Raw genomic sequence first — 23,924 nt, forward strand, 5'->3', positions numbered from 1 at the left:
CTTTAGTAGAAGACTCCCCCCCCCCCCAAAAAAAAAAGTCTGAGCTCATTGGCTTGAGATACTGTATAGTAACAGTCATTGCAAGATAAGGATTAACGGACCCATCTAATGTGACCATGTGTCTTCCCTTCTCTGCCACATACCATTTTGAACAAATGATGAATGCCTCGCACTTTTTGTCTCATGTACTAAAAACGCAAAAATTGGATTGCTTATTTAAAAGGAGCAGTCTCATTAAACGTTCTTTCCCATTATTAATAGCTTCTGGTTTTAACTACGACCCAAGGTGCACAGCCACAGCAGACGTTACACGTCAGTAAGAAGAGATTAGCACCATCTTGGTTATGGGAGTTTTAGTGTGGGCGCCGGGCGGGGAGTAACGCGCTTGCGCCAGGTACAGAGCGCGCAGGCGCGCTGCTATCCTCAGAAGGTTACGGGGGGAGCGAATCCTCCCCTGCAAGCAGTTACCGTCAGGGAACGGCCTTAGGGGCCCGCTGCGTCTACCATGAGCTTCTTTGGGTTCGGGCAGGCGGCGGAATTAGACATCGTGCTCAATGACGCCGAGACGCGCAAGCGAGCGGAGCACAAGACAGAGGACGGCAAAAAAGAGAAGTACTTCCTTTTCTACGACGGCGAGACAGTGGCCGGCAAAGTCAGCGTCACCCTCAAGAACCCCAACAAGCGGCTGGAGCACCAGGGCATCAAGATCGAGTTCATAGGGCAGATCGGTGAGAGCAGATCGGGAGAGGGAACAGAAGTAGATTTGTGGGGGGATGATGGGTGGAGGGATCCGGAGCAGTAGTGGGGGTGGGGTGGTAAGAGAAGACTGGCGGAGAGGTGGGAGGTTGTGGAGAATCTGGGAGATAGATTGGTGGAAAGGGAAGGGAGAGACCTGTATGGATGAGAGGAAGGGAGTTAAGGCAGATAAGTGACAGGAAGGTTGGTGCCAAAAAGGTGCAGAGCAGGGAGGATGCAGGATGGGGCAAGGGGGTGAAGAGTCTTGGAGAATTCAGTACAGAACTATGATAGGTTTAACTGGTATTTCCTCCTTTCTTGTATGGCACCTGCGGGCTCGGACCACTCTTGCAGTGATTTCTGTGCACTTAACTTTATCAATAGAAATCAAACAAAATAAAACATGGAAAAGAAAATAAGATGATACCTTTTTTTATTGGACATAACTTAATGCATTTCTTGATTAGCTTTCGAAGGTCGCCCTTCTTCCTCAGATCGGAAATAAGCAAATGTGCTAGCTGACAGTGTATATAAGTGAAAACATTCAAGCATTACTATGACAGTCTGACAGGGTGGGAGGATGGGGGTGGGTAGGAGGTATGCATGAGGACATCAAAGCATATCATTGATATTCTAACAGGATGGGTGTGGATAGGGGAGGGTGATCAACAGAGACATACAGCTTTATGGTTTATAATGGGCTAACTGAATCTCTATATATTGCATTTAACAAAAATGGGACCCCTTGTATTTTTCTCTATAACAATTAAATGAATGTGCAGTAATAAAACTTGAAAGCCAATTATACAGCTATAAAATGATCAATGCAACAAAATATGTAGTGATAAGTATTCTTTGGAAATCATGACATAATTATGATGTCAAATATTAACAATTGTGCAGTATGGCTTTTTCACTAGAAAAGAAACACATAGAATATCTGAGGCAAATGAAACATTATGGAATGAAAGTTTCTTGAAAAACAGTGGTTACTTGGTGGCCTGAAGAAACTTACTGTATTTGCAAAATCAGTATTGTTGTCAATTTCAAACACTGCCCTGGTAGTGATCGACCCCAAAGTACATGCACCGCCAATGTCATTGATCAAGTTGAAGATCTATTATTAAGTCAAAGGACTCTCCAGAGTCGCACTTCACATAAAGACATTTCGTACATGAACTTTAAATAGTCAGTGTAAATAAAGTTGGCAAATTTATGCAGATTGATTTTGAGCATAACATTTTTAGTGTTCACATTTATCATTTTAATTTGTTTATGTGACATTTTGAAGTACTATGAAGTTTGCAAAGAATATTTTTGTATGCTACATATTGTTGCGTGATCATCAAAGGCCTATTTGTGAACAAAAGTTTTATTACTGTACACCCTGCCAGTTTATTTGTTATAGAAAAATAATGAAAGGTGTCCTGTTTGAAACACAGTGGGACATATTTTCAAAGCACGTCAAAGTTATATAGTAACCTATGGAACTTTGTAAGTGTAAGTGCTTTGAAAATGAGCCCCAGTGTATATAATTCACACGAGAGACCTAGCCCATGACTGCCAGTGGTAGTTCTGACATGTGCAAAGCCCTGGGTGATCTGCATTTAATCCTCATACTGATACTATTTGCAAATGTTTTTAACTTTACATTTATAAGTTTTTGTTTTTTTTTTTTGGGGGGGGGGGGGGAGAGTGAGAGGAGGTGGTATGGGGATCTTCCATAAGCCTTAAACTTTTTTTTTGTTGTTGTCCTAACCGTGTGTCCTAGATGGGTTTGGGTAGCAGGGCATTAACACTCTTAGGGCCCTGTTTACTAAGCAGTGTTATAGGTGCGTTAATGTTTTTAACATTTGTTAACCCACTTCTCCTCTCCCTTCACTCTCTATCTCAATTGATAACACCCTCATCGTCCCTGTCTCATCTGCCCGCAACCTTGGTGTCATCTTCGACTCCTCCCTCTCCTTCTCTGCGCATATCCAGCAGATAGCCAAGACCTGTCGCTTCTTCCTCTATAACATTAGCAAAATTCGCCCCCTCCTCTCCGAGCACACCACTCGAACTCTCATCCACTCTCTCATTACCTCTCGCCTTGACTACTGCAACCTACTCCTCACCGGCCTCCCTCTTAGCCATCTATCCCCCCTTCAGTCCATCCAGAACTCGGCCGCACGTCTTATCTTCCGCCTCAACCGATATACTCATATCACCCCTCTCCTCAACTCACTTCACTGGCTTCCGATCAGATACCGCATACAGTTCAAGCTTCTCCTACTCACCTACAAATGCACTCGATCTGCAGCCCCTCCTTATCTCTCTACTCTCATCTTCCCTTATGTCCCCACCCGTAACCTCCGCTCTCTTGACAAATCCCTCCTTTCAGTACCCTTCTCCACCACCGCCAACTCTAGGCTTCGCCCTTTCTGCCTCGCTTCACCCCATGCTTGGAACAAACTCCCTGAGCCCATACGCCGGGCCCCCTCCCTACCCATCTTCAAATCATTGCTCAAAGCCCACCTCTTCAATGTCGCCTTCGGCACCTAATCACTACACCTTTTCTCAGGAAATCTAAACTACCCCAACTTGACATTTCGTCCTTTAGATTGTAAGCTCTTCTGAGCAGGGACTGTCCTTATTTGTTAATTTGTACAGCGCTGCGTAACCCTAGTAGCGCTCTAGAAATGTTAAGTAGTAGTAGTAGTACGTGCCTACAATATCCCTGTAGGCACCTACATGGTTAGCATGTGTGCTAAGTGTAGGCGCGCTAAAAACACTAACGCACCTTAGTAAATGTGGCCCTTAAATTCCCACATGTTCAGATTTTCCATCTAAAAAAGGCAAAATAGATCATAGTTTAGAACTCGAGAATGTTGGACAGAAAAGCCTTCAAAACGAACAACCCTAATTGCAGATATTTCACTTATATTACACAATAGACTGACTGCAATTATATATATTGATACATGTGTTGAGAGATTCACTTAATTATGGAGGAAAAAGGTCTCAGAATGCCAGCTTGCCCATATACATGAATAAATCATAAGGCATATCTCAGGCTAAAATCATCATCGACCTAAAAAAAACCTCCTTGCCAGTGTCATGTGTTTTATTCCAGTGCTTCCTTCTTCACCAGTCTTTGGCAAACCCCATTTTTAACCAGACAAACAAGACAATGTTAAGATCCAGGGGATGTGCTCATGTTTTTCAAATGCATTCTTACTGATTTTAAACTGTTCTTGGGGCAACCACATATTAATCTGTTAATTCTTGCCAATCTCTGTAGATGTCTTAAAACTTGCAGTAACAGAAACAGTGCCATTCATGATCTATTTCAATAACTAAAATAGTTAAGATCAATAAATAATTTGGTATATGTCTGTTAGTGGTAGAAATATGTATCACAATGGCTTTCTCCAAGTGAACTTTTAAATCTGAGATAAGAATTAGCACTAGATAACGGATATCACTTCTGTATTTCGATGCAATTATTTGTCAGAATTGGAAAAAATCTGTACAGCAAGTCACCCAGGTGCCTAACATATGGTGCCTGTTGCTGGAACTGAGGGGCCCTTTTGCCAGGCTACGGTAAAAGGGGCCCTGCGTTAGTGGTGAGAGCCATTTTTTCCGCTTGCTAAGTCCCTTTTTACCATAGTGGTTAAAAAGGCCGAGAAAAAGAAATGGCCATATGGTAAGATTTCACTTACCACGTGGCCATGCAGGGGGAGAGCACTTACTGCCACCCACTGAGGTGTTGGTAAGGGCTCCCGTGTTAATCATGCGGTAATGTGGAAATATTTTTCAAATATTTACACTAGTGCTGGAAATAGGATGGGATAAAGGGGGTGGGATGACTTCCCTATGACAAAAGGCTGAAGTGACTAGGGCTCTTCAGCTTGGAGAAAAGACGGCTGAGGGGAAATATGATAGAGGTCTATAAAATAATGAGTGGAGTGGAAAGGGTAGATGTGAATTGTTTGCGCTTTCTGATAGTACTAGGACTAGGGGGCATGCGATGAAGCTACAAATACAAATTGGAGAAAATGTTTCTTCACTCAACATATAATTAAACTCTGGAATTCGTTGCCAGAGAATGTGGTAAAGGAGGTTAGCTTAGCGGGGTTTTAAAAAAGTCTGGACGGCTTCCTAAAGGAAAAGTCCATAGACCATTATTAAATTGACTTGGGGAAAATCCACTGCTTATTTCTGGGATAAGCAGCATAAAATGTTTTGAACTTTTTTGGGATCTTGCCAGGTATTTGTGACTTGGATTGGCCACTGTTGGAAACAGGATGCTGGGCTTGATGGACCTTTGGTCTGTCCCAGTGTGGCAATACTTCTGTATTTATGTACTTAAATGCTGCGCGCTGGGGGGGTGGAACTACTGCCGGTGCATGCATTGGGCTGGCGGCAGGTCCAGATTGGTGTGTGATAACCCACAGTGGGCTTGGCGCCACTTTGTAAAAGGGCCCCTGAGAGAGGAACAACTGCTGGGCTGCAGAACAAGGAGGAAGTAGGGGAAAAATGGGAAGGCAGAAATATTACAAATAAAAAGAAGCACAGAGATTTTAAAAAGGTAAAGTACACTATGCAATTTTTTTCCCCTGCTGCACAAGAATTTTGGCTGATTTGTAAGTTTTCTAGATATTATTCACCCTGATTTACACTTTGTGTGGAGTTAAGTGAAAAAAATATGCTAGTTGAAATCATAGGTAAAGCAGGTTAATTGAGACCCGTACTAGCAACACTGACTTGATCTTTCAGAATATTAACTTACATGTTTCTTGCTTTCCTAGGTCCCTTCTTTTTTTTTTTTTTTTTTTTTTAAATTTTGTTACATTGGTACCCCGCGCTTTCCCACTCATGGCAGGCTCAATGCGGCTTACATGGGGCAATGGAGGGTTAAGTGACTTGCCCAGAGTCACAAGAAGCTGCCTGTGCCTGAAGTGGGAATTGAACTCAGTTCCCCAGGACCAAAGTCCACCACCCTAACCACTAGGCCACTCCTTCACCCATTGTTTAGGGTTTGGGCTATTAATTTGAGGAATTTTGTTAAAATTGTTTATGTTCATTAAGTAATAACAAAATAAAAAAAACCTAACAAATAATACAGCACTTGAACAAAACCATAAACAGCAATAAGCTGTGCCTTCAGTCTCCAATTACCCTCTCATCCCCCCCTCCCCTTCAAGCTACACTAAGACATTATATGCTCCACAGCACTTTAGGTCTCATACAGTCCACATCCGGTAAAAAGGCCCCTCAAATCTTTTGTCTTTGTATCTGAAAGTGTTAACTTTTAGCAGTGTGTTTTCCCTTTTGTTGCTGAACTGTTAGTTAACAACAAAAGGGACAACGCTCCATTATATAGCTTAGGGTTAACACTCACCGACACATAGAAAAAAATATATGAGGGACTTTTTACCTTATTCCTAAGCAGGTTACCTGCCTTCGGGAAGTAAAAGTGACCTCACGGATGGGAGAGTGCGGGCAGAAGAAGAGATAACAAAAGATTAAAGACTCGGGAGGGAGCAGAAAAAAAATATTTATTGGGTTGTTTTTTTAAACAGCTGTTTAGGGAAGTGACCGCTCCCCTTGTGCCCCACCTGGCTACGCTTCTGCTTTGGACCTGCTTAGCTTCCTGTTGCAGCCAGATAATGTGTTGCACAGCCTGACTAGGATATGATAAAGTTTGTGCTGCAGGTTCCCCACAGATAGCCTGCTGTGCTACAGAGTATTTCCCTTGTGCTGTGAGTGGTTATTGTTTCACCTGCACTTGGGAAAGTGACCAGCAGTGGTCCTCTGCAGGAAACCTTGTGTTTTCTTCTTGATATACTTCCTGTTTCTCTGGCTGGAGAAGAGACAGTACTGGGAGCTGAGAATGTTATGTGTTTAGAGAGGGAAGGGAGGGGAGGGGGCCTTTTTTGCGTAGTGCAAGGAACTGAGATTCTTTTGTAGTATTGCCAATTTTCTTTTTCTTCTCAGAGCTGTACTATGATCGAGGGAACCACCATGAGTTTGTCTCCTTAGTGAAGGATCTGGCGAGGCCTGGTGAGATAACCCAGTCCCAAACGTTTGACTTTGAGTTTACACATGTGGAAAAACCTTACGAATCATACACGGGTCAGAATGTGAAATTGCGGTGAGTTACCTGACACTGGTAGATTTCCTTTTTTTCCCCTTTTAAATTTTGCAATTGATTTTTAGAACCATTACCAAGTTGCCCTTCTTTAAGCTCAGGGCCTGTGCAGGAAAAGAGGGGAGAGGACAGCAGTGCCAGACCTGGCAGGAAAGGCTTTCACATATGCCAGAGCTGCACCAGTGTCCCTCCTCCCCTAAATTCTTCTGCTCTAGGTGGATACCTAGCTCCCTAGAACATATTCATAAATGATCTGGTGATAACTGATGAGTAAGGTGATCAGCTTTTCGGATGACACAACATTATTCAAAGGTGTTAAGATGGCAGAGGATTGTGAGGATAATATATTGGAAATGTTCAGCCCAATGTGCTATTGCTGTTAAAAAGAAAATAGAATGTTAAGGATTATTGAAAAGGAATAGAGAACAAAATTGAGAATATCATTATTCTTCTGTATAGGTCTCTGATGCGTTTGCAGCTTGAGTAGTGTGTACAGTTCTGGTTGCCCGTCTCAAAAAGGATATAGTGCAGCTAGGAAAGGTTCAAAGAACGGTGACAAAAATGATAAAGGGAGTGGAACACTTCTTATGATGAGAGGCTAAACAGGTTAGGGGTGTCTTTAGCAGAAAAGACAACTGAAAGGGCTTATGATAAAAAATATGAGTAGGGTGGAATAGTTAACAAAAGAACATAGTCATACTGGGTCAGACCACTGGTCCATCTAGTCCAGTATCCTGTTTCTAAGAGTGGCCAGTCCAGGTCACAAGTACCTGACAGAAACCTAAATAGTAACAGCATTCCATGCTACCAATCCCAGGACAAGGAGGGGCTTCTCCCATGGCTATCTCAATAACAGACTATGGACTTTTCTTCCAGAAACTTGTCCAAACCTTTTTTTTTTAAACCCAGAGATGCTAACTGCTGTTACCACATCCTCCAGCAATGAGTTCCAGAGCTTAAGTATTTGTTGAGTAAAAAAAATATTTCCTCTTATTTGTTAAATAGGAAAGAGCTGTTCTAACCTATTATCCGAATACAAGAGAACACTCCATGACCAGCATATTGAAAGCAAATCATAGCAAGTTTTGTAGTGCATAATTAAGCTCTGGAATCTGTTGCTGGAGGATGTGGTCAAAGCAACTAACATAGAGGGATTCAAAAGACTGGACAGGTTCCTGAAGAAAAAGGTCCATATAAAAAGTATTAGCCAGGTAGATTTGGGAGAGCCCACTACACCCTGAAAATGAACTATATGCAACAGGTTTTTTTTGAGACCTTGCCAGGTGCTTGTGACCCAGACTGGCTATTTTCAGAGATAGGATACTGGGCTCAATGGATCTTGGTCTAACTCAACATGGTTTCTCTTATGTTCTAGAGCATGGATTGGCTACCTTTTAAAGTCTGTGTGCAGAGGCAGCAGACATTTTGGGAGTAAGCCATGGCATTATGTTTCATTCAACTCCTCTTGTGGATGCTGACCATAAAACCGAAACTGGCCTGAAATCTACATTCGGTCATACTTTGGTTTTGGCTGAAAATGCCAGTGCATTTTTGGCTGAAACCAAAACTCTCCACCAGTGCCACTGGCAGAGGAAGTCCTCCCAGGCGGTTGTCCTGCCAGGCTGGCCATCTGCCCTCTCCTTCCCCTCCCTCCACCCATAGGCCCTCCGTGGGCCTACCTTTAAATGCCCTGGTGGTCAGAGCATTACCTATACCTTTAGCAGTTAGAATTAGCCTTATTTGAATGGTAATTTCCCCCAAATGGCTTTATGTACTACAAACAAAAGTCTTGAGGAATGAAGTATAATCAAATATTAGTAAACAAACTTCACCAAAAGTAATGTTCTAATCTCCCACAATTAGAAGATACCATGTAATTTTTATCTAGCAATTTTTTTCAGGAAGGAAAAACCTCACATATATATACTAGTCAATATTCTTCAGATAACCTGTCTTTCATCAATCACTGGCTTCAAAAAAACCTTCCACCTTCCCTTATTAATTATTCTTAAAATAATCCTTTAATTACAGTCCGTATTTTTAAACTAATTTTATTTAGCTTGTCAGCAAATCTTTCAAGTGTAACCAACATTGGCCACCTTTTCACAGTGCCAAGAACTGCCGTGTCAGGGGATTAGAGACATTCTTCAATTTATGCTCATTGGTTCTACTGGCTCTTATTGAGCACATTTATGTACTACAAACCTTGCCACTTAAGTTGCTGCAAAAAGATATAAGGTTCCTTAATCAGTTGCTTTCACAGTTTCTTTGTGCTAAAAGTAAACCTAAAATGAAACTTTTTTTGTCCTGGGCATTTGGAACCAAGGGGGCATAGTTCTTCCTAACATACGCATTTATAATCGTGCTTGCTTACTGAGACTTGTCAAGGACTAGCTTAATAGTCAGAGCTATACTCCGATGGCCTTAGAGACTTATTATATGTCCCCAGCAGACTCCTTCCATATGGGTTGGGTCAGAGTCTTATTTTCCCCCCTTGAGGAATGTGTGGAAGGCACTAATATATAGAATGGGGGGTGATCCATTAATAACGGATCTGCTCTCTGTAAGAGGAAATGTAGGGTTTGCACCAGGTATGAATAATCCATCATTTATGGCTTGAGAAGAGGTGGGGCTGACACAACTAGAACATCTAATCACTGGAAGAACGGCGTTGCTTACTTTTTGAGGAGCTTCAGCATTGTATCAGGGTGAGATGGGGAGATAGATTTGCCTACTGTCAATTACGACACGACGAGGCATATTTTCAAAGCACTTAGACTTTAAGATACATAGGGGCTGATTTTCATAGCACTTAAACTTACAACGTTCCATAGGTTACTATCAGGCTCATTTTTGAAAGAGATGGACATCCATCTTCCGACATAAATCGTCACTTGGACATCCATCTCAGAGACGTCCAAATTGGTATAATCGAAACCTGATTTTGGACGTCTCTAACTGAAGTCCGTCGCAAGGATGTCCAAATTTCATGGGGGCGTATCGGAAGCGTGGTGAAGGCGGGACTTGGGCGTTCCTAAGACTTGGACGTCTTTGACCCATAATTGAAAAAAGCAGAGACGTCCATGTCTACAACTTAGGCGTTTTCACCTGGACGTGTTTTTATTATGAATAAGGCACAAAAAGGTGCCCGGAATGACCATATGACCACTGGAGGGAATCGGGGATAACCTCCCATTACTCCTCCAGTAGTCACTAACCCCCTCTCACCCTCAAAATAACATCATTAAAAATATTATGTGCCAGCCTCAGATGTTATACTCAGGTCCATGACAGCGTATGCAGGTCCCTGGAGCAGTTTTAGTGGGTGCAGTGCACTTCAGACAGGTGGACCCAGGCCCATATTCTCCCCCCCATCTGTTACATTTGTGGAGGAAAAAGCGAGCCCTCCAGAACCCACCTGAAACCCACTGTACCCGCATATAGGTGCCCCCTTCACCCGTAAGGGCTATGGTAGTGGTGTACAGTTGGGGGTAGTGGGTTTTGGGTGGGTTTTGGGGGACTCAGCACACAAGGTAAGGGAGCTGTGTACCTGGGAGCATTTTATGAAGTCCACTGCAGTGCCCCCTAGGGTGCCTGGTTGGTGTCCTGGCATGTCAGGAGGACCAGTGCACTAGAAATGCTGACTCCTCCCATATCCAAATGGCTTGCATGGTCGTCTTTGGTTTCGAAAATCGCTGAAAGTCAAAGACGTCCAAATCCAAGGACGTCCTTGGTATTTACAAAACGAAAGATGGACGTCCATCTTTTTTCGAAGATACGCTTTTCCCTGCCTCTGGATTTGGACGTTTTACAAAGACATCCAAATCCCAACTTAGAGGTTTCTTTCGAAAATGCTCCTCTATGGAACTTTGTAAGTCTAAGTACTTTGAAAATGAGCCCCTATGTGTGTTCCCTAGATTGGAACATGCTCATTCTTCAAATGGGTGACAAGCTGAATGCCTTTTTAATAAAATCTTGGAGAGATCGGTCTCCATTTAAGGCTTACATAAAGAGCTTCATAAATTAGAGAAAGTAAAAGATATGAAGGTGGTTAAACAATGCTGGGAACTGGGAAATGTTAAATAATACCAAAGGTATCCCAGGGCTCACTACTAATTTTGTGTTTTGGGAATGTTATTTTAGAACACTTCACAGGGTACACTGTGCTTTGCTCCGATATGTGCCTAGGATATTTGGATAAATTAGCAGCACAGTGGAGTGTGAACTTGGGGATTCCTTGCACTACACCACAATTTCTTGAACTTTTCGATGTCCTCTTTGGTATGACCAAGTCTACAGATCTGCAAGAGATGCAGTTTAAACTCTTGCACAGGACATAGATTATTCACTTTCAGGGGGCCAAGATGGGACTTTGGGACTAGATACATGTCGCACGTGTAAACAAGCTAGAGACACACATCCATTCATTCCTGGAATATGACCAGTTAGTAATGTGGAGCCAGATGTTTAAGGTTCTTGAGCAGGTCCTCTGGAGGGAGATTCAATGGGACTACAGCACATTAATCCTGAGACATCAACAAACTCTTCTAAATCAACGTGTTTCCCTGGAAGGGAGGAGATTCTTTTATATGGCGTTGCTCCTGGTTAGGAAATCCATCTTGGTTACTTGGACCTTGGAGGAGGGAACATTGTATGCGGGATGTGGTTATGTTCAAGATATCCACTTATAAGGCCTCTAGGAAGCTTGACCATATGCATTATGTAGCTTCATGGTAGGCCTATTGGGAATAGGCAGGGGGGTTCATTCCAACAAGTTTGAGCTGCTCCAGCTTCTAGTGTTACACCCTGATTTCTATGCTTTCTCAGCTCTGGAGCTTGTTTAGGGGTGGACTCTTTGGGGAGGGGGGATTAATGAGGTGTATGAGACATTTGTCGAGTGGCTGGGAAAGATGTGGTGGTGTCAGTGGCATAGTGGTTGCTAGATTGTATGGTTGTCCAACATATAGATGAAAACACTATGGCGATACTGTTGTCTATAATAGATTTGTATAATCAGGTTGTTTTCATGGTCTGATTTGTGTCTGCAAATTGAGGGTGCTGTTGTTGGTATCCCTCTGCCAAGCCTGTTGAGCTGGGTAGGGACCTGGTTGTTTTTTTTTTTTTTTTTTTTCATATCTTCTGTGTTGTACTTTTTATGTTGACTTAATGTATTCTTTGTATTGCTGTGGCAAATTAAAAAAAAACCAACAACTTCACAAGGCATATTTCACGTAAGTGCAGTTGTACAAGTCTGGTGGTTTAGTTTCTCCATTATGCATTAAATGTCAGGTGGCTGAGAATATATTGTATCATTCCTTTTGGTCCTGCCCAAGGATCAGAACATTTTGTGGATCAATAGCACAATATTTGTCCTTAATGTTTGAAAATGTTATTCTAGGTTCACTAGGTTTTACTAGATAAGATTAGGGCATGTAGAGGACGGGATAAGGGAGGTACCCTCTTGATGCATAATATGTGCTTAGTAACAAGGAAATGTATTTTACAGTCTTGGACTATTCCTGACCCCTCCCCTCCGCCAACTACTTGTAGTATGAGAAGAATGAGATGCTCGAGGCTCCCCCAAATGCAAAAAATTGCTTCTACAGGTTTGGAATGGATATTTGCAAAAATTGTCTCCAAGGGGAAGAACAATTTATATCAATAGTATATAGAGATCTGATTTATTTTCATGCCTAGAGGTGGATTGTATTAGTATTGCAATGGGGGTGGAGGTTGGAGGGAAATGGTCGGTCATACATTGATTAGGGTTATGATTACTTATGTCATCGGAGACATTAAGAATCAAGGCCAATGATAGTGAAGTCTCAGTTAAAGTTTATTTCGGGGAGAGGGGGGAGAGGTTTGGTGGATTGGGAAATAGGGTGGATTTAATAGTTATATTGTATTATGCTTGTGGTCAGTGTTGAATGGTGGCTGTATTATTTCTAACTAAAACTTTAATAAAATTGTTTTTAAATAAATGCCCTGGTTAATGCCTAGTTAAAATGTCTGCTGAGACTGCTGTGGGAGTGCCCAGAAGCCATTTTGAGATTGGAACTGGCATGGGCAGAGATGGCTGGGGATTGCTGCTGCTCATGCTGGTTCCAGTCTCAAAATGGCTGCCGGGACCTCCCTCAGCAGCCATTTTGACTTACGAACTGACAGAGGCAGGAGCAACTGGAGATCGTTCCTGCCCAGAAAAGGCCACTAGGGCATTTTTTTAGAAAGTATTTTTTAATTGAATCATAAAAAGCATAAGTAACAAAATTATACGTAACTGGATGGAGGCGACACATCCCTTCCCCTTCCTTTGAACAGTACTTGGGTAGTGTATTATAAAGTTAGAGCACTGGAGTCTTTGCTTTCATGACCCCCACCACCAGAGCATTTAAAGGTAGGCTCGGGGAGGGCCTTTGGGTGGTGGGAGGACAGTAGGGGTTGTGGTCAGGAGAGCTGAGAGGATCCGCTCTCTGTCCCCTAGTTAAGTTTTCTTTTGTACATGCGTTTGGCAGTAATTACATTTTCCAGATATCCTTTATCCAGCATGTTATGAATTTCATTCCCCATCCCCTTCTAACTAACCCCCTTGGGACTCTTAACAGGTATTTTCTTCGTGCCACAATCAGTCGCCGGCTAAACGATGTGACCAAAGAGATGGATATTGTGGTGCACACACTCAGCACCTATCCAGAGCTGAATTCTTCTATCAAAATGGAGGTTGGCATCGAGGACTGTCTACACATTGAGTTTGAGTATAACAAGTCAAAGTACGTGTCCTGGAGCCTAAGGCCTTCATCTCTCCCACTGTCTTGGGGTGGGGGGGAGCTTGGAGGAGGGAAGGGTGAACAGACATTGGTGGCTGATAAGAAAGCACTAGAGTCTGGCATGTTGAAGGTCTATAAAAGGCAACCGGGTACGTCTCTCTCCATATGCCTTTCTTCTCCCTATATTAGGTATCATCTGAAGGATGTGATTGTTGGGAAGATCTACTTTTTGTTGGTTAGAATCAAAATCAAACACATGGAGATTGACATCATCAAGAGGGAGACGACAGGCACAGGTCCCAATGTTTATCATGAAAATGACACAATAGCCAAGTATGAGATCATGGATGGAGCACCTGTCCGAGGTGGGATCTTACTTCTGTGATGCTGGTTTAACCCCTTGAACTGTCTTCTCCACCTTAACCTTCCATGCGCACCAAGAGCCAGGCCTTCTGTAGATGCACCCTGATTATAGCTTTCCTTCTGCAGACGCTCCCGGGTGTGGGTAGATAGAGTATGGGAGATGGAGTGGAAGATGCAGCTGCTCCCTAGGGGAGAGGCTAATCACTTCCCGTTGACGGGTTTCCCTCTCTCCCCACAGTATCTGTCCAAAGGGTCATAGGTTTTATAAACACAGCTTGTGATTGGCAGTCAAGAAACTTCTGCAAAATGTAGAAAGACCTTCTGCCTTGGGCTTGCTGGTGTTTTCTTTCCAGTCTGGCTGGAGCACTTTTCTTTATTTGTTTTATGCTATGCTGCAGAAGGCTGATATGCCCAAACACATAGTAACATTTTGTTCACTCTAGTAGCGTGTCAGTGTAAAGTGTGCCTTAATAAAAGTATAAACTTCCTGTCCCTTTACAGGGGAGTCCATCCCCATCCGCCTTTTCTTGGCTGGTTATGAGATTACTCCCACCATGAGGGATATCAACAAGAAATTCAGTGTGCGCTATTACCTGAACTTGGTGCTGATTGATGAGGAGGAACGGCGTTACTTCAAACAGCAGGTGAGGGGGCATATCTCTTTTCATAACCACTGCCTTGCATGAAGGGGTGGGGGGGGGGTAGGATATGAAGATGAAGCTTGACTTCAAATAAGCTCAAATGGCTTTGGTTGTGATGTGTACAAAGATCACTATGGAAACATTTGGTTAGTTGATGCTTCTCTTTCTTTGTGTGTGAAATATTCTTTTATAATCATGAGAGATGACGTATCTCACATCCAGAGGGTAACCCTGCAGCTTCACTTTGTTGATGGTTTAACAGTGGAGCAGTAACCCAATGGTTAGTGCAGTGGACTGAGAACCAGGAGAACCTTGTTTGAGTCCTACCACAGCTCCTTGTGATGCTGGGCAAGTCACTTAACCTTCCATTGACCCAAGTAAAAAAAAACCAAAACAGTATGAGCCCACTAGAAACAGAGAAAGTACCTGTATATAATATGTAAAACCACCTTGGCTGTACCACAAAAAAGACATTAGGCAAATCCATTACCCTTAAACCTTACCATTAGTATACAAAGTGGCACTTATTCTAATCGGAAATTGCAAATTGCTTTAGTCATATTGTACATACTGATTGTTTAAAGCAGAAGTATCAAACTATAATCTCAGAGGACTATAACTTGGTCAGGTTTTTAGGATATCTTTGTTGAGTATGAGTGAGGGATTTAAAGACATTGTCTCCACTGTGTGCAAATTTCTCATGCATATTCATTCATGCTATCTCAAAAACCTGACTGGATCGCAGTTTGACAGCCCAGGTTTAAGGTATACTTAATTCCCTTGATCTGATTGATTTGAGACTTCTGTTATAGTGTGTATATCCATCTAAATGGAAACGTGTGCAGTATGGCTTGCAGTGCTACCCTACTTCCTTTCCAGATGCCTGGAATGTCAGATCACCCTTGAGGAGGCTGTGAGGATATATTTGAACAGTAGCTAGTGCGTTGGTTTCGAATTGGAATGGATGACTATTAATGCATCTCTCTTTTCCTGCCAGGAGGTGGTCCTGTGGCGAAAAGGGGACATTGTTAGAAAGAGCATGTCCCACCAGGCAGCCATTGCCTCACAGCGCTTTGAGGGGACGTCGCAGGGGGAGAGCAGGACCCAGCATGCAGTTGTAGACGGTGAACGGGAGTGAGGGAGAGGGTCCCACCTGCTGCGTATCCAGCCATATTACGCAGCAGCGGTAGCCCTGAAGAGTTGGGAAAGACTTTAAGTGTTTGAATGGACTTACTCTCCTTGGAGGACCACATGGGGATGGGGCAGTCTCATCAAAAAGAAGATGGAACTTTTTGGGTCCCTTAAGACTTGCGGCAGCTGCAGTATGGCTTGCTCAGCCATGGTCAACTAAGAGGGAGCTCTGTAATTGACTGGCTTCCTTCCCCTGCAGCAACAGGAACACCCAACCAGAGTGGGGTATTGTGGGAATGCCTCCACAGGTTCTTTTAAATTTTATGGTGAAACAGAGCAGAAGAAAAGGAATTTGAAGCTAGCCTGTCTTTCTGGGCAGTCCATGAATTTCTAATATGAGTTTATATTTAGCCAGAGTATAGGGACTAAGATCTCCTGTATGAGTTAGCCTTTGTGTCTTCTCTGTGCCGTGTACTATATAGCAGACATTTTAAGAGCACATCGGGGCCATGAAGTTCTTACAGCGTAGCAGACAGGCACTGCCTTTATATGTTTGTGAAGGTTATTATTGTAGTGCTGCTCTCCTGTACATCCTATAGCACTAAGTCTTGACTTTTGTTCGTTCCCCACCTTGACCTTATCACAGGTGACTCCCATGTACTGGCCTCTTTACTGCAAATTAGTATGTGTTGTGCACAGAGTTCCTCTTGTAATATAAGAGGGTTAGTACAGATACATTTAGCTGAGAAGGGTAGGAGAACAGACTGGATGTAGTATTGAGTTAGAGGAGGAAGCTAGTAGTTTTCTCAGCTAAAACATATGCAGGTTAACACTTTAGAGGAAGACTCAAGGGAAATATGTATTAACTTTCTAAGTGCTTTATCATTTTTGTTTTAACTATAGGGAAACGTCTCGCTGTTATGCACAGTGGAAGAACCACTCGCATCCTCTTCTGCTGTGTGGGGAGTAACACTGGTTTTAGAAGCCCAGAGGTCAGCCAGTGGAGTGATTCCATTGGCTGAAGTCACCTTGTGCTTTATGATGTGTTGTCTCCGGTTTATTTCCTTCCCAGGGGCTGTGAGGTACAATGTAATGGATGCGTTCTTCTCTACAGGGTCCATGCGATGTAACATAACAGGTGCAGTTTGTTCCCAGAGGTTCTGCTATGTAATTTAAATCAGTGCATTCCTTTCCTGGTGGTGGAAGTGTTGGCGTATGTAATGCAGTGGATACAGTTTATTCTGGTGAGCTATTTCCCTCACCTTGATTTCACTTTCTGCCTTGTCATGGAGTGAAAAGCCCTTGCTTGGAAATGTTGAGCAGTCTGGCTTTCCAGAACCACGGATGGAGCTGTAATCCTTTCCCTTGTAGCACATTGCACTTTCTTTACGTTTGGGCTTTGTCATATATGGGGAAGATGGAAGGGGGTTATAAACGGTAATTTTTTCAGACTCAGTTTTATACATAGTGTTCCAGACCCCCTTGTTAATCCTTCAGTTCTTGCTAAACTTCAGGTCCATTAGAGGCAAGAATCTTGTATATCTGATCTAACCTAAGAAAAGGAGGAGAAACCAAATACACTGGGGCAGAACTGGAGCCATTTGCTGAGGTCATGTCATAGGGGGACAACTGTTGATAAGTGCTGCTAGGATATGGACTTGGATAAGAAAGCTTTTAGAGGGGTAGTTACCGTATTTTTCGGACTATAAGACGCACCGGACCATAAGACGCACCTAGGTTTTAGAGGAGGGAAATAGGAAAAAAAAATGTTTTCCTTTTTCCCTCCTCTAAAACCTAGGTGCTCCGGTGCGTCTTGTCCGAGTTCGGGATCGCCCTCCCCTACTCACGTCAGCGATGTTCCCTGGTGGTCTAGTGACGTCGGGGCAGGAAAGAGCCCCCTCTTTCCTGCCCAGCGCGCTGCTCTCCGTCCTCCTGTATGCTGCCTGACGGTCTCGGCGATATTCAAAATGGCCGCCGAGAGTCTCGGCGGCCATTTTGAATCTCGCCAAGACCGTCAGGCAGCATACAGGAGGACGGAGGAGGATGGAGAGCAGCGCGCTGGGCAGGAAAGAGGGGGCTCTTTTCTGCCCCGACGTCACTAGACCACCAGGGAACATCGCTGACATGAGTAGGGGAGGGCAATCCCGAACTCGTGGGGGAGGGCGATCCGGAATCGCTACCTTCGGACTATAAGACGCACCCCCCATTTTCCTCCCAAATTTTGGGGGAAAAAAGTGCGTCTTATAGTCCGAAAAATACGGTATGTTAGTCATGGTAACAAAACTTGCTTAATGCATCTGGCAAAGTGGACCCTTGTTCTTGAAAGCCTGTGCCTCCATAAGTCAGCCTTTAAGGTGTCGCCAGTCTTTTTGCCATTTTTTTTGATTGGGGAGGGAAGAGCTGGAGTAGAAGACTTCTGCTTTTTAAACTTGTTGAGCATGCTTTCTGGGGCTAATGTCTCCAAATGCATTTGCTCTTTGCATAATAATGATAGTAATGTACTTCACGCTTAAGCCAGGTCGTCCTGGGGAAGAAGTATGCTGGAGGCAGAATTTCAAGCTACCTGGGTTTTTGTGATAAGATGTGATTGTTAATTATTATTTTTCTCCAGGGCACATCAGACAACTGTGTAAGGATTCAGTATATAGTTTTTCTACCCTGTTTGTGGAGTAGTGTCCTCCTGTTCAAGTATGCCTGCTTAGCTGAATTCACTGCTATCATGGGTGATGAGCCCATTCCCTCCCTATGCAGTGGTTCTAGAGCTGGGCTTGTGGGGTGCTGATGTTAAAGCTGGACCCAAGACCATGGGGAGAGTGGGGGCTTGGCGGTTTCAGAGGAGATGCCGTTCCTGTCTAAGTAAAAACAAAAGTCCAGTAATATACAGGTGATGTGCAGGAGGGGGGAACATAATTTCAGTGGCCTTTGTACAAGGGAGTTCCTGCTCAATTGTTTTGAACTGTATTATGTAAGGGGTAAGTTACATTTTCAGACTTCTCACTAGAACAGTACAGGGTGGCAATGTTAAAGGATTACTCCTCAACCTTTCTGACTAGGGCCTGGTTAACAATTCCAGTTTCATCATGTAGCTGTGTCAGTGAACTCTGATTTCCAGTTTGTACAAGCATTTGCTTAAGTGGTTGAATTCACTTTAGTATTGCTTGTTTTGGCCATTTTTCATTGTGTTGTGCATACATGGCAGCTTCCTCTAGGGATTTACCCACTATATCTTCCTAGTGTGGTCCTTCTTTTTTTTTTTTAACCATGAATTACTAAGCCATGCCTTCTGTTTTAATCCTACATCCTGTTTCTGTCATTTGTCAGCAGGGGTGCTCTGGGAAAATATTGGTTTGCTCTAATTTACATATTCATTGGCCTTCAGCTGCTCTAGTATTTCGATCCCTCAGCAAAACTCCCCTATAATAAAGGAGATAGTTGCTGCTCCTCCCTAATCTAAAACAGTATCTCTCAAGTCAGGCTTTCAGGATGTCCACAATGAATGTGCTCAAAATAGAACCTACATATAATGAAGACAGTGCATGCATATAGTCATTGTGGATATCTGAAAACCTTACTGGCTTGCTATGTCCTGAGGACTGGGGCCCCGACACACAAAGGCAGCTGTAAAATACGGCTGCCTCGCTAAAATTTTGTGAATCACTAACAGCCAGTGATGCGCAAAGGGGATCACATGCAAATGAGCTGCATGGATCCCCCTTTGTGCATCCTCGCTGTTTGCGAGTTCGAGCTGTCAAATCCACTTGATAGCTCTGATGCACTGGATCTCCACTGTGCTTTGTTTTGTTTTTTTCAATTTACCCTGGTGGTTCAGTGGACCCTGACCCCCCCCCCCCCCCCATCTTTATTTAAACTCCCCCCTCCCCTCCCTCCTGCACCCGACCCACACTCCTGGCCTTCCCTGTACCTTTAGAACAAGGTGGAGGCAGGAGAGCAGGAGCAACGGCTCATCCCTTCTGCCTTGTTCCCGCCCAGAACAAAATGGTGACACCCAGGCCCTGCCCAGTGCATTCTGGGATGCACTGGGCAGGGCTAAACACTATATAAGGAGCTTTTTTTCCTTATATGGTGTTTTGCACTGGGCAGGGCCTGGGCGCTGCCATTTTGTTCCAGGCAGATCCGAGGGAGGAGCCATTGTTCCTGCCCTCCTGCCTCCACCTTGTTGTTAAGGTACCGGGAGGGGCATGGGTGTGTGTGTTCAAGGGAAGGGGTTTGATCTACTGAACCACCAGGGAAAATTTTTTAAAAAGGTTTCAGGGTCACGGGGGGGGTTGTGGTCCACTGAACTACCAGGGAAAGTTTTTAAAAAGATTGGGGGGGGGGGGGGGGTTAGTTGGACCACCAGGGAAATTAAAAAAAAATTGGGGGGTGGGGGACACTGGGAGGTAAGAGGTAGGAAGCACAAGCAGGCAGCCTTTATAGCTTCCTGCTGGTGCTTCTCTCCTCTCTGAAAACTCCAGAGCAGCCATAAAATTTGATCGTTAAATTAGATCTGCTCTGGAGCTTTGCATCCCGTGGAATACACATTAGATTACGAATGAGCTCATTGTAATACATTTGCATAGGGTTCTTGGTGGCTGCTAACGGCACATGTTAGAGCCACGGAAAACCCCTTTGTGCATTCCTAGTTATGTAAACGTTTGCTTTAGACTGGCTAGAACCAGTCTAAAGCAAACGTTAGTAGCAAGGTAAGCTTTGTGCATCTGGCCCTGGTTTTGAGAACCCTTGTTCTAAAACAACAGGAAGTAATAAGAAAAGAAGCTAAGGTTTAACTGCTCGAGCGGAGGGGGAATTTGCAGACGGTAACGTTAACGCCTTTTGTTCCTGGCTCCAGGGTATTACTTTACATAGTAAGTAGTGTTAAGAGCCTGTGGAGGATCAGAATACTGCCCTTGGTTTCCTCCTTTGTTAAATTCCAGCGTTCAAGGCCATGTCCTGTCCTGCTTCCCTGATATACATGGGCACCTGGAAATCATGGCATTTCCTACAGAAAGCAGCATTGCTGTAAGTGACACATATGCTTCAGTGTTTACTGTATTATTATTTCAGTGTCTTAAATGGCTGTTTTAAGTTTGTTTCAGTTGTGTTTTCCCCTCATTTTAAAGCCTTTTTAATGTGGAGCATTGTATTCTTACAAGGTTCATAGTCTCTGCGCCACCTCCTTCAGTCGCTGGGGTTGTTCTTGCCCTTGGGGACCACCACCACCCATCTTGGCCATTGGCCTTATCCCTCTCAATTTTATTTTATTACAGCAGAACGATCCTACCCTAGAAGGCGATCATTCTAACCAATCCTGTAACAGATGGATATATATAGGGACATAACCCAAATATTCATAGGGTGGTTCATGAGATGTGTGGGCCTACTAAACTTAGAAATGTGCTGGTAAACATAAAATAGAAATAGATGTGTTGTTCCCATTTTTTATTCATACATGGAAAACAGAATGGGTCCTTGCTGTAACTGTTCCCGCCCCCCCCCCCCCCCTTTAGCCTCTCACTTCCATCATGGCCAGATGTGAGATAGTAGAACAATATGAGTAAGCCTAGGTGAACCTTCAGCTTTGCAACCCCCCCCCCCCCCCCCCCCCCCCAAATCACTAGTCAGATCCCTAGGCCCCCTGCCCATTGGATTTTGGAAATTAAACTCCAACTATAATCACCCCAACACCACAATCCTGTAAAAACATACTTGAAAAGCATATTTTTAAATATTAAACTGTTTATATGTATGTGTTTGTATATATAAAATCATACTCATCCATAAATGAAAATAATTTCCAGCAAGTCTTTGAAAATTGTTACTCCCCTTGGGTAAAACTACATGCCGGTGTGTCTTTGAATTTGTGTGGCTGTCAGTCTTACTACTTTGCTTTGTGTGTAGCTGCAGTTTCCCACTTCCCAGGAACTACTTCACGAGGTGGCTCTGTACACCTTTAAGTTTGACAGTGGGTGGCTTATTAAAAAAGAAAAGAAAACATTTTATAAACACATTTACATGGAGTAAAGGAGCTACGGGGTCCTACCAGAGAGAGAACATAAATTTTTCTTTTGTCAGGGAGAAAGAAGAGCTTAGTGTTTGTCAAACTGAACTTTGCTTCTTATCTTCCACACTCAACTCAAATTCATATTTCTCTGTTTAACAAGAAAAAAAAAGACTGTTTTAATCATTTTGTCGTATTTAAGTAAGACTTACTGGTTGTTTTCACCAAGTATGTGGAGGTTGTCAGGGGACAAAGAATGGCAGCAGTGCAAGGAAAACTTTCGTCCCCCATCTTGTACTCTAGCACCCCTGAAATTTGAGATCTGTCTGTGCACCTGCTACATGTAGACCTGTTAACCTTGTGCCTAGTTTTAGGTGCTTGGATTAGACATTCAGCTCTCGCAGACACTGGACCCCAAATATTTCTCCTGCCCAACTTTAGGCATTCATTCTTTCATTTACTGAAAGCAGTAGCTAGGCCACGTTCTCCCCCAATGCATGCAGCTGGCCAACCTTTGGTCAGTGGCTGCACCGAGAGCCTCTGTTGTGTGAACAAAGCCATGTTCTTTAGAGCTGCTGCTCCAAGAAACACACCTTCAGCTCTGCCAATGGGATGAAACGCCTCAGCGGATGCACAAACTGGACATCCACCTGTCAGAGCAAGATGGAAGCTTGAGGAAAGCAAACAAAATAGACACACCCTCATTAGAGAGAAGCTAGTTTAACATGATTCTAATATTGGCCTGCCAAAAATAGAAAAAAAAACATTCCTTTTCCTGCTTACCTCCAATTCATAAATGACCCTACAGTGAAGGTTTTTTTTTTTTTTTTTTTTTTTTTAACTGTGCCTGAAATCACTATAGGCTTCTTTTACTAATGTGCGCTTAACAGATTTAATGCATGATAAATGCTAAGAAGCCCATAAGAATAAAATAGGCTTCTCGGCATTTAGTGACTGCTAAATCTGTTAGCACACCTTAGTAAAAGGAGCCCTATGACTTTTGGCTACGCTGTAGGAGAGGAAATACACAGGGAATGTAGTTTTTTTTTAAAGACTAACATTGGGAGGGGGACCTCGGCTAGGTATTGCCAACTATTTTTTTCTGTGGGGTCCGGTATGACAAAATCCAAGGCCTCCAACTTCAGTATTATGCACCTTAGTTTAGGGAGTTTTTCCCCCCACACAATGGCTTTTTACCATAAACATACATGCACAACAGATAATGATTTTCTTTTAAGTTTGCATTCAAATCAGTACACTGTCAGCTTTAGGGATTCTTCTTGGCCTCGGGCTAAAAAAGTCATTGCTTTGGAGTAGAGACCTGCACAGAAACAGGGTTCGCAGGATTCCTGCGGGGACGGATGCAGTTCTGCAGGGATCCTGTGGGGAAGGAAGCAGTTCCTGCGGGGGTCCCGTGGGGACAGAAGCAGTTCCTGCGGGGATCCCATGGGGACAGAAACAGTTCCTGCGGGGTTCCTGTGGAAGAGTATGCTGTACCTGCGCCAGCCTCTCACCTACCGAGTACCAAGTCCTTTGAATGCTGTCTCCTCCTCCTCCTCCTTGCTTTAACAGCACAAATGCGGAAAGTCTCCATTAAGGAGTGGTAGAGATACAAATGGTGATGAAATTCAAAAAGGTATGGGATGAACATGGAGGAGCTCTAATTAGAAAATGGATGTTATTAAAAAATCGAAACTTAAATGGCTGCATGTGTGTGGATGTGTCGAGTGACACTTAGATGGCGACTCTGGCTGTGATGACCTAGGGCTGATACCGGGAGACCTGTAGAGTCTGTGTCTCATATATGGCAATCTGGTTTAGAATGGCTGGAACATGAGGACAGTGCTGAACAGACTTTTACAGCCTGTGTCTCACAAATGAGAAGATAGGCTGGAGTGGGCTTTAAGGGCAACCAGCAGTTGGAACATAAGGATAGAGTCAGGTGGACTTCTATGGTCTATGTCCCAGAAATGCCACGGAAAACCATAATCAAGTATATAATATCACATTCATTGTTGATTTAATCATGAATTGATAATGATTGTGACTATTGGGCAGACGGGATGGACCATTCCGGTTTTTATCTGCTGTCATTTACTATGTTACTATTAATCCTCTCTGCTCCTGGGCTGATGCACAGACCTCAGCTCTGACAT

The 23,924-nt window shown here is 43.5% G+C and overlaps 1 protein-coding gene across 1 annotated transcript; it reads left to right on the forward strand.

Annotated features, from left to right (window-relative positions):
* Window positions 1–428: 428 nt before the first annotated feature.
* On the forward strand, window positions 429–17,522 carry VPS26B (VPS26, retromer complex component B). The gene is made up of 6 exons (XM_030220947.1): window positions 429–728; window positions 6,718–6,874; window positions 13,474–13,638; window positions 13,825–14,000; window positions 14,500–14,642; window positions 15,637–17,522. The coding sequence occupies exons 1-6, from the start codon at window positions 506–508 to the stop codon at window positions 15,775–15,777; spliced, it is 1,005 nt and encodes a 334-aa protein (XP_030076807.1). The 5' UTR covers window positions 429–505; the 3' UTR covers window positions 15,778–17,522.
* Window positions 17,523–23,924: the final 6,402 nt, after the last annotated feature.

This window comes from Microcaecilia unicolor, chromosome 12, assembly GCF_901765095.1.
Source record: "Microcaecilia unicolor chromosome 12, aMicUni1.1, whole genome shotgun sequence".
NCBI classification, from domain to species: domain Eukaryota; kingdom Metazoa; phylum Chordata; class Amphibia; order Gymnophiona; family Siphonopidae; genus Microcaecilia; species Microcaecilia unicolor.